The sequence below is a fragment of the Erinaceus europaeus genome, chromosome 22 (genome assembly GCF_950295315.1).
Source record: "Erinaceus europaeus chromosome 22, mEriEur2.1, whole genome shotgun sequence".
Taxonomy (NCBI): domain Eukaryota; kingdom Metazoa; phylum Chordata; class Mammalia; order Eulipotyphla; family Erinaceidae; genus Erinaceus; species Erinaceus europaeus.
The window spans coordinates 8,527,543-8,542,157 of NC_080183.1; the positions used below are offsets into that span (position 1 = coordinate 8,527,543).

The following is a 14,615-nucleotide window of genomic DNA, read 5'->3' on the forward strand; positions in this document are numbered from 1 at the left end:
CCGCCCCATGAGGATTTTCGTGAGCAGCTACTATGCTCAGGGCTGGGTTGCTGGGAACCGCATCATTCGTGATGGTACTTGGAGAGCATTTAAGTACCACCCCAGACACACAGGGTCGATGGCAGCCGGGGGTGGGGGATGGAGGGGGGCCGCCAGGCTGAGCCTCTTCCAGGAGCAAGTCTGGGGTCCCGTTGCACCTGCTACCTCCTCACCCCCACCCTCACCCCGTCAGGTCTTGGCTGTGCCCTGGCCTGGACGGCGTGTCCCGCAGGAACCAGGAGCCCGGCGGAGACCGGTTTGCGCCTGGGGAGCTCGCTGGGGCGGGCGGGCGGGCGGGCGGGGAGCTCGCAGGGGAGCGCGGCCCCAGAACAAAAGGCTCATGGCAGGCCCTGGCCTCCTCGGGGCGCGCCAGGGACGCGGGTTCGGGGCTCGGGAGGGGACTTGGGTGCAGCCATGAAGTGAGCAGTGCGGGCAGGGGGCGCGCCCAGCCCTCAGCCCCAGGCCCGGCCTCTTCCGGGCGGCTACAGGACCAGTAAGTAGCGGGGCTGAGGCTGCGGGGCTGGGGCTGCGGGTGTGCAGGGTGCGGGACTGGGCTGGGAGCTCCGGGTTTGCGGGTTGCGGGCCTGCAGGGCGCGAGGCTGCGGGCTGCCTTTCTGCGGGGCTGGGGGCTGCGGTTGCGGGGCGCGGGATTTCGGGCGGCGTCTGATGCGGGGAGGGTCTGCGGGGCCGCGCCACCCCTGCGGCCAATGGCTTTCTGGGGGTGGGCGCGGGGGGCGTCGCCGGAGCAGGGCGGGGGCTGCGAGCCGGCTAGAGTGCAGGGGGCGCCCGCGGGGCTGGAGCTGGGGCGCTGCAGAGGCTCCGCAGCCTCCCCGCCACCCTCCCGCGCCTCGACTCCTCCCTGCACCCCGGGCCGCGGCCGACCCCCCACCACACCACTGCCATCACCCAGCCGCCTCCAGTTCCCCCCTCCACCTCTCTCTCTGTTTCTCTCTCTCTCTGTCTTTATCTCTCCCCTCCCTCTGTCTTTCTCTCCTCTCCCTCTCTTCCCTTAGTCTCTTCTCTCTCTCTCTCTCTCTCTCTCTCTCTCTCTCTCTCTCTCTCCTCTCTCTCCTTCCTCTCTTCTGTCTTCTCTCTCTCTGGGCTCCCCCATCAGCCGCTTCCAGGCTTTCCCCATTCTTTTTTTTTTTTTCTGGGAAAATTTGTTCCCGTTGGACCGCGAGGCGTGAGAAGCTCCCAGACTTTTTTTCCCCCCTCTTTCTTTCCAATCTTTCTGTCTCCTTCCCTTCTTGGGCAACGGAGCAATGAAATTTCCAATCGAGACTCCCAGGAAACAGGTGAACTGGGACCCAAAAGGTGGGTATCCCTACTCTCCCAGGCCCTGGGTGGGCTCCCCCCAGCCCTGGGGCTGGGAGCAGGGAGCTGGAGCTGGGAGGAGGCGAGGAGGGCGGAGGAGGGCGGCCTCCAGAGCCGCTCGGTGTCTGTGGCGAGCGCAGAATCGCTTGTCCCCCCTCCCGGATGATTTCAAAAATCTATTTCAGGCGACAACAGGCTAGTCAACTGTCTGGCTTGAAATCGCACCAAGTGTCGGTATCTGCTTTTGACTGTGTGTGTGTGTGTGTGTGTGTGTGTGTGTGTCCTTTGTTTCTGGTGATCTTTGTCTCTCTGGCAGACGGGTGGGGTGCCTCCCCCTGGACCCAGAGCTCTGCCACCTGCCTCTGGGTGTCCCTCAGGAGGAAGGTTTCCTGGCAGCCAGGGGCCGTGGGTGCTGGCAGCAAAGGGCCCCTGGAGGTGGCCTGTGGAATAATGGAACCCATGGGGCTTCTAGGATCTTCACTCAGTCTTGTTACCACATCAGCCGGCTAGTTTGGTTCAGATGGAGTGGAAGGGGTTTGGGGAGGTGGGGACTGGCAGGGACCCGGAAGGGGCCATGCTGTGTGCCTGCCTGGCACTGGTGTCCTTTGCAAGCTCTCAGGCATGCAGGGCCCTGTCCCCTCATGGCAGAAGGGAGTGATTAGGGCAGATTTGTGTGTGCTGCCACCAGCCGTAGGGTCTGCGGTTAGCACATGGCTGTCAGCCTTCTGTTGATCGATCAGTGTGAGAGAAGAAAAGTGGAAACCAGGCATCCTGTTTTGCCCCTACATGAGCAAGCAGACAAATACATAAAACTGCCCCTCAGCCTTTCTCTTGGCTCACCTGGGGATTGGAGAGTGGCTGTGAGAAGCCTCTATGGACTGGGGTTGAACTGTGTTTATTTCCCGTGTCTGTGTGTGGTTGGTGTCCTTTCTGAATGCATTTCTTCTTTTCTCCAGCCCGGCAAAGAGATGCTGAATTTGCTGTGTGAAGGTCTTAGGGGCTGACTGGCTTTGAGCTGAGTGCAGAAGTAGTGTTTGTTTTCAGTGCTTCAAACCTACTTTGCCTCCAGATCTCTGGAAAATGTGCCTTGACTTAAAAAAATTTAAAAAAAAAAAAAATCTCTGTAAAACGTTTCATTGACTGTCTACTACACAGCAGACGCTGTCCTGGGCACTGGAGATATAATCAGAACAGCCCAGAACATGACTACCCTGCCTCCTCAAGTTCATTGTGAGGGAGGCAGGCATGGAGTAACCATTGCACGGACAGTGAGTAATTCTAAGTGTCCACGTGTTTGATGGAGAACATCAGGGTTTTAAGAAAGTGCTAGAAAAGACCCTGAGACCGGGTGGTGGTGCACCTGGTAGAGCACACCTGTCACAGTGCTCAAGGACCCCTCTTCAAGCCCACTGGTCCCCACCTGGAGGACAGTGAAACTATGTTGCAAGTATCTATCTCTCTTTCTCTCTGTCTTTCCCTTTTCTCTCAATTTCTCTGTGTCTTTTTCCAAGGATTTGTGGGCTGGTGGAGTAGGGAATTATTGCAGCATTGGGCACAGAAAAGCGTCAATGTCCCCAGGCAGTAGGACTAGGAAGAATCCAGATATGGAGTAGAAAGTGTGCAAGGGAGTTTATTAAGATGTGACCAGAGCCCCTGGAGGGGCAGACCCCGGCAACTTGCAGGGTGGGACCCTTGTCTCCATCTTAGGAAGGAGTTGAGGCCGAGCCTGGGCAAGTGGAGTCGGGAGCGGTGGGCAAGCCTTGGGCTTTGTGAGAATAAACAGTCGAGGTGGAGGAAGTACAGTGGCCGTGACGCCAGCGGGGGCTGATCCAGTCTTGAGGGGAAGCTCCTGAGTTCAGTCTAGGACTTGTTGAGTGGGAGTTGGCTGTGAGTCATCCAAGAAGTGGCGAGTGTGGGCCGGTGTCTCAGCATTCTCTGGGGATTCTCAGAGGGAGTGGGGTTGGCTGGGCTGATTTGGGGGAGCCTGCCCTATCTTTTGAAAGACTTTTCTGCGTGTTTATGTCACAGTGATAAGCATGTATAGAGGAGGTTGCAGCTGGCCTCAGCGACACATGCTTGCAGCGGTGCTCAGAAACAGACCCCACCCAAGCGAGACCTGAACACAAGTGACACCCTCAACAATCATTGCAGGTGTCGTGTGTGTGTGTGTGTGTGTGTGTGTCCTTATACATTTATGCTCACAGGAAAGAGCTATTTTACTTATTCATTTATTGGCTAGAAACAAAAATCAGAAAGGGCAAGGGGGAGGTAGAGAAATACCTGCAGCCTTGCTTTACCAATCACGATCACAAAGCTTCCCCTGTGGGAAGCCCTGTAACACGTGCACCACCACCTGACCCTGATTTTTTAAAATTTATTTTATGAGATGAGTGTTTTGATTCTGCTTGGCAATTGAGTGTTATCAGGGCACCACTGAGCTGCTCTCCAGTGAGGCGCTCTGACTTCAGGCATGATTCCTCCTGAAGGTGAGTGACAGCAGCCTTTCCTGGCTGGGGGTGGAGGATAGAAGAGAGAGGGAAGCAGGGTGCACTGCCAGCCACTGTTCAGGAGTGGTTTGCCTATGTTCAGTCACCATATTGAAAAATGGAGAAACAGAGGTTGAGAAGAGAGAGAGACAGAGACAGAGATAAAATATGAATTAGGGATGGAGCCCAGGGAGTTATAGATACATGTGTTTCACCAAATTCCTAATCAAAATATAAATTCTTAGAAATTTCGCTACTTTATCTCTTAAGTTAGTGGCATCTCTGGGATCTTGCCTTGTGTAGCTCTCAGAGCCCAGGCATTGGAGATGCTTTAAAAAAATTTTTTTTTAAAATATTTATTTATTTCCTTTTGTTGCCCTTGTTGTTTTATTGTTGTGTTCTTATTGTTGTTGATGTCATTGCTGGATAAAACAGAGAGAAACTGAGAGAGGAAGGGAAGACAGAGAGTGGGAGAGAAAGATAGACACCTGCAAACCTGCTTCACTGCCTGTGAAGCGACTCCCCTGCAGTTGGGGAGCTGGGGGCTCAAACCGGGATCCTTCACTGGTCCTTGTGCTTTGCGCCATGTGCGTTTAACCTGCTGCACTACTGCCTGACTTCTGATTGGAGATGCTTGTTGGGAGAAGGAAGCATGACCGGTGCAGGGGAGAGTGGAGAGGGAGAATGAGGGCAGGAGTCCAACTTTCCCATTGATCCTTGTCTTTGCTCAGACACCTGGTCAAGCACCTTATCCTCTTCCACATCTGGGGGGTCAGCCACTGGCCACAGGACAAACTTTGAGTGTGTTCACAGGAGGCTTGGGCTCAGCAGTAATTGACAGTCCACTTTTGATACACTGTAGGATTTGGCTATGAACAGACTTGAACTTTCAGGGTGGAGGGGGCTCCCCGGTTGTGGAAGGAGTTGTAATTATAATGTTTGACTTCCCAGCGCCATTACCTGACAGTTTAATAGCACAAAATGAAGGTGATTTGAGAACAGATTGGTTCTGATTGCACTTGGGTGAATTAAGCAAAGCGCTGTCAAGAGGCTGATGTGCCCAAATAAGATGGAAATGTAAGATGCTGATTCTCACCTCCGTTTGCAAAGCTAAGCCTTCATCCAGCAAACAGACTTGCTCTTTGTAGGGGACCAATGGCAGATATCGGTTGGCATGAGGCCTTGGCCTTCCTAGCAGAGCTTACGTCCTTTTAAAATCATTGGGGTCACTTGTTGATTTGTTTCTATTGACAATTGGATGTGGCTTGCTGTTTCCTCTGTATGGATTCAGGGCTTTTAAAAATCAGTAAATCTGGGGGGGTCAGGTGGTAGTGCAGCGGGTTAAGTGTACATGGTGCAAAGTACAAGGATCCGGGTTCGAGTCCCTGGATCCCCACCTGCAGGAGGGTTGCTTCACAAGCGGTGAAGCAGGTCTGCAGGTGTCTGTCATTCTCTCCTCCTCTCTGTCTTCCCCTCCTCTCTCCATTTCTCTCTGTCCTAGCCGGCAACAATGACATCAATAACAACAACAATAATAATAACCACAACAACGATAAAAACAAGGGCAACAAAAAGGAAAATAAATAAGTAAATAAATCAGTAGATTTGGTGTATTGCACCAAAGTCAAGGACTCTGGGGTAAGGGGCACGATTCAGGTCCCGGATCACGATGGCAGAGGAGGGCCTAGGTGGGGGTTAGAGTGTTATGTGGAAAACGGAGAAATGCTACACATGGACCAACCACTTCATTTTATTGTCAACTCTAAACCATTAATTCCCACAATTAAAAACAAAATCAACAGATCAATAGCACCAGGAGGTCAGGAGATACTTGATGTGGTAGAGCAGGTGTCTTGTCATGCACTGGGCCCTGGGTTCGATTCTCAGCACCGCATGGGGGCATCATGGATAGCAGCATAGGGGCTCAGTTCATACATGGTGGAGCAGTGCTGTGGTGTCTCTGCTCTCTGTCTGTCCCTCCTTCTCTGTCTCTCGTAGAAAGTGGGAAAATTGACCTGGGGTAGCTGCTTGGCTTGGTATAATTCAGTCTTGAGACCCTGGATTCATTTCTTGGTGGCCAATATAGCCACCAAGATCAGCTATCAGTGGCTCCTTTGTTTGAGGGAACCAGATCAATGTGGCTATTCTTCTTCTAGCGTTTGCCCTTCTTCCGTAGCCAGTCAGCAGCGTCAGGTTGAGCCTGATGTCAAGTTTCGAGACCTCCTTTGAATCTGGAGAGGTGGCAGTCGTTGACTATGTGGGTCATAGTCTGTCTGGAGCCGCAGGGGCAGTTCGGGTCGTCTCTGGCTCCCCAGCGATGGGTCACTGGCCATGGCCTGTTCGATAGCGATTGAGGAGGGCCCAATCATAACGTGCTAGGTCAAAGCCGGGTTGACGCTCGCAGGGGTGTGTGATGAGGTGTTTGTTCTTGACCTCAGCTGACTGCCAACTCTGTTTCCAAGAGTCTGGAACAGAGAAGTTCAGTGTAGGCGTAGGGGACCAGATTGGGTGACGAGACGTCAAGCGTTGGACAGGGTGGGTGAAGATATCCGCGTATATTGGCAGGTCCGGCCGAGCGTAGACGTGGGAAATGAACTTAGATGATGCCGCATCTAAAAATCTCTGAATTTGGGGCCAGCCAGTGACACACCTAGTTGAGGTCACACATTACCATGTACAAGGACCTGGATTCAAGCCCTCAGTCCCCATCTGCAGAGAGGAAGCTTCCTGAGTGGTGAAGGTATCTCTCTCTCCTGTCTCTCTACCTCTCCTTTCAGTTTTTCTCAGTCCTATCAAGTAAGATAATCAGATCTTTAAGCAGAGCCTTGCATTTGAGAGTGAACTGCGGCAGCAGTTAACTGTGTGACTTTGGGCCACTCATTTGGCCTCTCTGTGATCCCATGTAGGAAAAGGCCGTTTCATGTCACGGTCTCTTTGACCATAATCTCTTCAGCCACCCTTTGGTCTGACCTTTTCGTTGGTTGGCTTCCTCTGGTTCCTGCAGTACATCTCAGTCTTGTCTCGGGGCCTTTGCACCTGCTCTCTCCAGGGCCTGTACAGCACATCTGCACGGCTGACTCCTTTTTGTCGCTCGGACCTTCCTTGCTCACAAGGCCTCCTTGGCCTCCCCCGAAGACCTCACCTCTCTTGTCTAAGCCCTGCCACTTCCTTTCATGTCACCTGTGGCTCCTCAGAGTTTGAAATCATCACTCAGCTATTCTGTTGGCTGCCAGCCGCCTTCCCTCTCAGGCAAGTGAGCAGCTCAAGCGATGGTCCCTCTTGTCTGTCCTCTGTCCACCCTTAGTGCCCCAGGAAGTGCCTGGCATGTGCACCGAATTAATGAATGAATGAATGAATGAATGAATGAATGAGTGAATGGCTGGAAGGCAAAATGGCTCAGAGACTATCTTTCTTTTTTATTTTATTTTATTTAATTAAGAAAGGAGACATTAACAAAACCATCGGATAGGAGGGGTACAACGCCACACAATTTTCACCACCTGATCTCCATATCCTATCCCCTCCCCTGATAGCTTTCCCATTCTCTATCCCTCTGGGAGCATGGACCCAGGGTCATTGTGGGTTGCAGAAGGTGGAAGGTCTGGCTTCTGTAATTGCTTCCCTGCTGAACATGTGCGTTGACTGGTCGGTCCATACTCCCAGTCTGCCTCTCTCTTTCCCTAGTAGGGTGAGTCTCTGGGGAAGCGGAGCTCCAGGACACATTGGTGGGGTCTTCAGTCCAGCAGTCCAGGGGAGTCTGGTCGGCAACATGCTGGCATCTGGAACCTGGTGGCTGAAAAGAGAGTTAACATACAAAGCCAGACAAATTGTTGAACAATCAAGGACCTAAAGGCTGGAATAGTGCAGATGAAGTGTTGGGGGGGGTACTCTGTAGACTCCTGTGTACTTCTGCTTTCAGGTATATATTTTTCCCTGGCTTATGGACACGTGTGAACATAAGTTCTATCTCTAGGGACCTGGTCTATATCTAGGTTTGGGGACTTTATTGGGGAGTGGACCACCTGGGATGGAATTAGAGAATACTATGAAAGGAAAGGTCTCACCCGAGTGATGAAGCTGAAGGGTTGTCATTCCACACCTGAAGTCTCTGGACACAGTCTGAAGTGAAGCGTGCTGGGGTGGCACTTGTTGAATTGATTAGGTTGCGATCGGTGGATGCAGTATTATTTGATATGAATTGAGAGAAGCATGCAGGAAAGTGGGCCCCACCTTAAGGTTCCAGGACTGGGGGAAATATAGGCTCTATAGTGGAAATGTGAGGTTCCTGCTGTCTTAGGGTTCAAGAAGACAATGGATAGTTATTGTTACCATCACATTATTTGGTAATTGGGTTAACTTTGAAAAGTCCCTTTGTTAGGGTTTGCTGTGTAATACCAAGAGACTATCTTTCAAGCTTCATGCATGATGAAAATTGTAGGATTTCTCTAAGCTATCAGTGATGGAATAGTAATAAAAAAAAGAATATTCCTACATTATTCTCACTTCCTCGCAGGCTCCTGGCTCATTATTTGGCAGCAGACTGTTTCCTTCTGTTCTTCCTTCAGCCAGGAGCAGAAAGGCTGAATGGGGTTTTGGGGGGAGGGAGGGGAATGGGCTGGTAGAGCCTGACTGAGTGGAGGCTCAAGTCTGGTGGATAACCTGGCTGACCGTTTGTGTGTTTGAATTCACTTGAGAAGGCAGCCCAGCTGCAGGCACGGAAGCTGGGGTTTTAAAAGGCTGTGAATTCAGCGCACCACCCTGTCACAGCAGTTCCTAAAGAGACTAAACCTTGAAAGGTAGCACCTTTCAGTTTACAGAACACTTTTTCTCTTTCCCCAAATGATCTCAATTGCTCTCTAAACAGGGCTGTTTTTGTCAATACCGGAACCTTAGATTTACAAAGGGAATAGGGAGAGCATGAGGGTTGTTTTTTTTGGGGGGGGTCTAAGCTTGCCCAGGGGTAGTGTTTGTGTTGGGGAATCAGCCCACGCTTTTCGCTGCACATGTCTGGGAGATCTGCTCCTCGATCTCTGCTCTCTTCTTGGTCTCTGCCTATTTTATGTTCTCACATTCTCTTTTATTGTTTTAAATATTTAATTCTTACTTACCTGGATAGAGACAGGAAAGTTGAGAGGGAGACACACACACACACATGCACACACATGCACAAACACGCACACACACGCACACACACGCATACTTGCAGCACTGCTTCACTGCTCTTCCCCTGAAGGTGGGGACTGGAGGCTTGAACTCAGGTTCTTGCTCCCCTCCCCCTCCAACAACTCTCCTTTCTCTTCTTGTGTCTAAAAAAAAAAAAGAAGCGCCGTCAGTGCCTCGTGAATCTGAACGGGACTCTGTTATGGTGCCTAAGTACTGTCTTCATTAATGTGTCTCCAAACAGTCATTTGTCTAGCTGAGGTTTTCTGGAAAGAAAATCCTCTATTTTTGATTTAATATCCAAATTTCAGGAGATTCCCTATCCAAATGCAAAGAACAGCATGCCCGAATCACCACAATTATCCTAGAAAGGGAAGAGTAGAGATGTTCCAGCGATTGTCTGGGCCAAGATTTGCTTCTGCCTTTTTTCTAAGGGAGCTCCACGCCCTTCTTCCCAACCCCAGTGATCACTGGGTAGAACGAAGATGGGGCAGGCTGACTGGGCTGTCCCACCCCATCTGCCGCCACAACATCTGCGCTTTGCTTCTGTATAGAAACAGAGAAGTGAAATAACTTGCCTAAGGTCACACAGCCTGCCTGGTGGTGGGTTTGGACTAGACTATGTATTTTTTCCCATGCATGTGTGTGTGTGTGTGTGTGTGTGTGTGTGTGTGTGTGTGTGTGTGTGTGTGTATGGTATGGTATGTGTGAAACCACACTGAGGGCTAAAGGCTCAATATGTAGCTGGGTCTTATTTTCTTTCTTTCTTTTTTTTTTTTCAAATTAGTGATTTAATATTGGTTTAAAAAATTACAAGCTAACAGGGGTACAATTCCACACCATTCCTATCACCAGAGCTCTGTGTCACCTCATTCCCTCCACTGGAAATGGCAGTGACCTTCTCCCAAGGTCACAGATATGGGTTGACTACTATTTCTTTCTTTTTTTTTATTTTAAATATTTATGTATTCTCTTTTTTTGCCCTTGTTGTTTTCTTGTTGTTCTTATTGATATCGTTGTTGTTGGACAGGACAGAGAGAAATGGAGAGAGGAGGGGAAGACAGAGAGGAGGAGAGAAAGATAGATACCTGCAGACCTGCTTCTCCACCTGTGAAGCGATTCCCCTGCAGGAGGGGAGCCGGGGCTTGAACCAGGGTCCTTACGCCGGTCCTTGTGCTTTGCGCCACCTGTGCTTAACTGTCTGAATTAGGTTTCAGAGCCCTATAGTGATCTTCTGTCATTTCTCCCCCTCTGGGAGTATGGACCAAAATTCTTTATGGGGTGCAGAAGGTGGGAGTTCTGGCTTCTGTAATTGCTTCTCCACTGGACATGGGTATTGGCAGGTCAATCCACACCCCTGGCCTGTTTCTTTCTTCCTCTAGTGGGTAAGGGCTCTGGAGAGGTGAGGTTCCAGGACACATTGGTGAAGTCATCAGCCCAGGACGGAATTATAGTAGCATCTGCAACTTGGTGGCTGAAAGGTGGTAAGATATAAAGCAGGACACATTGTTAAATAAACAGGAACCAAAAAGTAGGAATAGAGCAGGCGAGAATAGGTGGAAAGAAGCTGGGAAGTCTATTTTAGGTCTGTTCCTAGACGTCCGTGACTTAAATAATTTTTGCCTGAGCTTGATAGTTAACATGGAGGTGGACTAAAAATATTGTCTGGGAAGATGGTGTCAGAGTTGAGAATAGAACTAGAAAGCTGGACTAGGGCAGAGAGTAGCTCCCAAACTTGGACAGGACATATAAATACAATTAGCTGTTTACCACATCAATCTGACCCAGGGCCCATGTATATTCCTATCTAGCACAGGAGCTGTGTGACCCTTGAGTCCCTGCCAGTCTGAGCTTGTAGTCTGGGTACTAAGTTGGATCTTTTATGTGTATTATCTGAAGTTAAGTTTGTTTGTTATTTATTTGCCACCATGGTTATCACTGGGTCTCAGTGCCTACACAACAAATCCACTGCTCTTAGCAGCCATTTTTTCCTTTTCTTAGTGACAGAGACAAAGAGAAATCAGAATAGAGAAGGAGAGAGGAAGAGAGATACTTGCACCACTGCACCACTGCTCGTGAAGCTTCCCTCCTGCAGGTGGGGAGCAGGGGCTTGGACTTGGGTCCTTGCATGTGCTAATCTCTGTGCTTCACCAGCTGTGCCACTTCCCAGTCCTCAAAGTCAGGTTCATTTAAAGAACTGTCATCTCCCTCTGGTCCTGAATTGGGACACGTCACCTGTAGTTGAGATGAGATGTGAGATGTGTCTGTCTACCTGGGGCACAGGACTCTCAGACCCCACTCACTGGTGAAGATTGGGTTTTTGTTTATTTTACATAAAGAGAAATTGAGGGGGGGGAAGGGAGACAGAGAGGGAGAAATAGACCTGCAGACCTGCTTCACACTTTGTAGAGATGGGGGCCAGGGACTTGAACCTGGGCCCTTGAGCATTGTAACTTGAGCTCACACTTGTGGGCCTTAAGAAAGCGTCTGTGAATCAATGGATTCTTTTGATTCTTGGTCCTTGGGGAACAGGTGGATTCAGTGGTGTAGCTTCATGAAGCCGTTTTGCTGGTCCCTGGGCTGGACAGAAACATGTCTGCTCCACTGCCCTCAGTGTCCCCCACTCTTCCTGGGTGGTGCCAGACAGAGTACAAACTGCTTGGGGGTAGTGGGGGTGTCCCGGCCCAGCTGCACCTGTACTATGTTGACTCTGTCCACTTGATACACTTCTTACACGGTCCCATGGACCATCCACTTTTTGAGGTTCTGGCCCTAGTGGTACTCTGAGTGAAGAATTTGCCTTTTACCAGGACCTAGTGGCAAAAACCAAATGCTATACTATACTTACTTCCCCCCAATTTTTATTGTGGCTTATAGACAGAGTTTGAACCCCCCCTTCCTTACAAGTGTCTGGAACTGATTATTCCAGATTGAAGATGCAGTGTGGGGACTGGCCCGTGGTGCACTGCGCCCCCCTTTTGCCTCCAGTTGCTGGGGTTGGTGCTGGCACTGCTCCTGGTGACCTGTTTCACCTTCATTCTATTTATTTATTTATTTTCCCTTTTGTTGCCCTTGTCTTATTGTTGTAGTTATTATTGTTGTTGGTGTCGTCGTTGTTGGATAGGACAGAGAGAAATGGAGAGAAGAGGGGAAGACAGAGAGGGGGAGAGACAGACAGACACCTGCAGACCTGCTTCACCACCTGTGAAGCGACTCCCCTGCAGGTGGGGAGCCAGGGGCTTGAACCAGGATCCTTATGCCGGTTCTTGCGCTTTGCGTCACCTGTGCTTAACCCGCTGCATTGCCGCCTGACTCCCTGTTTCCCCTTCATTTTACTGGATAAGACAGAGAGAAATTGAGAGAGGAGGGGGTGACAGGGAGAAAGAGAGACACCTGCAGACCTGCTTCATTGCCTGTGAAGCATCGCCCGTGCAGGCGGGGACTGGGGGCTTGAATGCAGGTCCTTGGGCGTTATAACCAGGTTCAGCAGCTGGAACCCGGATCTTTGCTCTTCATACTATGTGTGCTTAACCAGGTGTGCCACTGCCCACCCCCTCTCTCTCTTACTTCCATCTCCATTTCTCTCTCTCTATAAAAATAAATTAATTAGAAAACAAGAGAGATAATGTTACTGTGGCCCAGAGGATGGCCGGTCATTAAATGGATGCCTGGTCATTCTTAATTGGTCTGTGTGGAGAAGGTAACTTGAAAAGCACCTGAGGGGGAGTCGGGCGGTAGCGCAGCAGGTTGAGCACAGGTGGCGCAAAGCACAAGGACCGGCATAAGGATCCCGGTTTGAGCCCCCGGCTCCCCATCTGCAGGGGAGTCATTTCACAGGCGGTGAAGCAGGTCTGCAGGTGTCTGTCTTTCTCTCCCCCTCTCTGTCTTCCCCTCCTCTCTCCATTTCTCTCTGTCCTATCTAACAACGATGATGTCAATAACAACAATAATAATAACTACAACAACAATAAAAAACAAGGTCAACAAAAGGGAAAATAAATAAAATAATAAAAAAAGAATTTTCTAAAAAGAAAAGAGAAAAGCACCTGAGGATGGGGGGAGGGTTGCCTGTTGCTAATGGAACCAACCTGACTAGCAGGTGGGACTTTCAGTCCTGTCCTGTCTTTGGCAGTGGAGTTAATGGCCTATATGGTGAAGCCTCAAACCCCTCCCCCCCAAAAAAAGGAGGGGCTACAGACAGCTTGGGGGGGGAAATCAGAGCCCTTCCAGGCACCATCTTGCGGGACCTGCCCCAAGCTTCAGGAGGCTAGACCTGTCTTCACCAGGCTTTTGATCCTCTAGCCTCCCTTGGAGTTTGTTGCTGACCCAGTGAGTTAACAGGCTTGCTGCATCCTGAGAGCCTTTCTAGCAAACTGATTGCACCTGGGTGTTCTGGGAGCTGCCAGTCTGTGATTGGGTGACTAGAAGCACTCGCCTGGGCTGGAGAGACAGCACAATGGTTCTGCAAAAGACTTTCCTGTCTGAGGCTCTGAGATCCCAGGTTCAGTCCCCAGCACCACCATTAGCCAGAGCTGAGCAGTGCTCTGGCCTCTCTCTCTCTGTCTCTCCATGAAAATAACTAAAATGTATGTTAAACCTTTTAATTATTACTTATTATTATATTTATTGCCATCAGGGTTATAGCTGGGGCTCGGTGCTGCCTCTGTAAAGCCACCACTCCCTGTGGCTATTTTTTCCCCCTTTTATCCCTTTTTTTTCTTCTATTTTTATTTGACAGAACAGAGAGAGGGGAGAAGATGGTAGAAAGGGAGAGAAGACACAGAAACATCTGCAGATCTGCTTCACAGCTCATGAAGTGTTCACCCTGCAGGTGGGGAGCAGGAGGCTAGAGCCTTGGTCCTGCATGTGTGCTCAACTGCCTGGCCTATAAATAAAATATATAAAAAATACAGGCTTGTAGCTGGTGTTTTGAGTGGAGACTGGTTTGGGGAGACTGCACTCCTCATCTGTGGAGTCTGAGCCTCTCTCTGCGTTCCTAGTGGTGTAAATGAGTTGATATCTTGGAGCCCCAGAATTGTTTGTTGGTCTGGGGAAGCTGCTACCCACATTCCTTGAAACTGTGTCCCGGGAACCTAGAGGAACAGAGGTCAGGCTCCTTTGCAGGGTGACATGTGCTCATGGAGAGCTCTCTCTCACATCGGCAGGCGGTTTTTGTTGGCTAAGACTGTGTACCATACATCAGACCTGGCTGTGGCTTCAGGCAAGGGGACACCTGTTTATTGTCTTACTATAGGGGGGGGAGAGGGAGAGGGGGAGAAGGAGAGGGGAGTTGGAAAGAGAGGGAGAAGGGAGAGGGAGAAGGGAGGGGGAGAGGGGAGAGGGAGAGGGAAGAGGGAAAGAGAGGGGGGAGAGGGAGAGGAGAGAAAGGGGAGAGGGAGAGGGGAGAAGGGAGAGGGGAGAGGGAAACAGGGGGGAGAGGGAGAGGGGAGAAAGGGGAGAGGGAGAGGGGAGAGGGAAAGAGAGAGGGGAGAGGGGAGAGGGAAAGAGAGAGAGAGGGGAGAGGGAGAGGGGACAGGGAAAGAGAGAGAGAGGGGAGAGGGAGAAGCAGAGCATCACTCTGGCATGTGTGATGCCAGGGCTCAAACTCTCATGCTT

General features: G+C 50.5%; 1 protein-coding gene across 1 annotated transcript in view; it reads left to right on the forward strand.

Moving 5' to 3' along the window:
- Positions 1–1,182: 1,182 nt before the first annotated feature.
- The window catches only part of KCNK10 (potassium two pore domain channel subfamily K member 10), a 117,939-nt gene continuing 104,506 nt past the window's right edge, over positions 1,183–14,615 (forward strand). Inside the window, exon 1 of the mRNA XM_007526818.3 lies at positions 1,183–1,353. Coding sequence (XP_007526880.1) covers positions 1,302–1,353 — 52 coding nt within the window. The 5' untranslated portion in view covers positions 1,183–1,301. The remainder of the gene's footprint in view (positions 1,354–14,615) is intronic.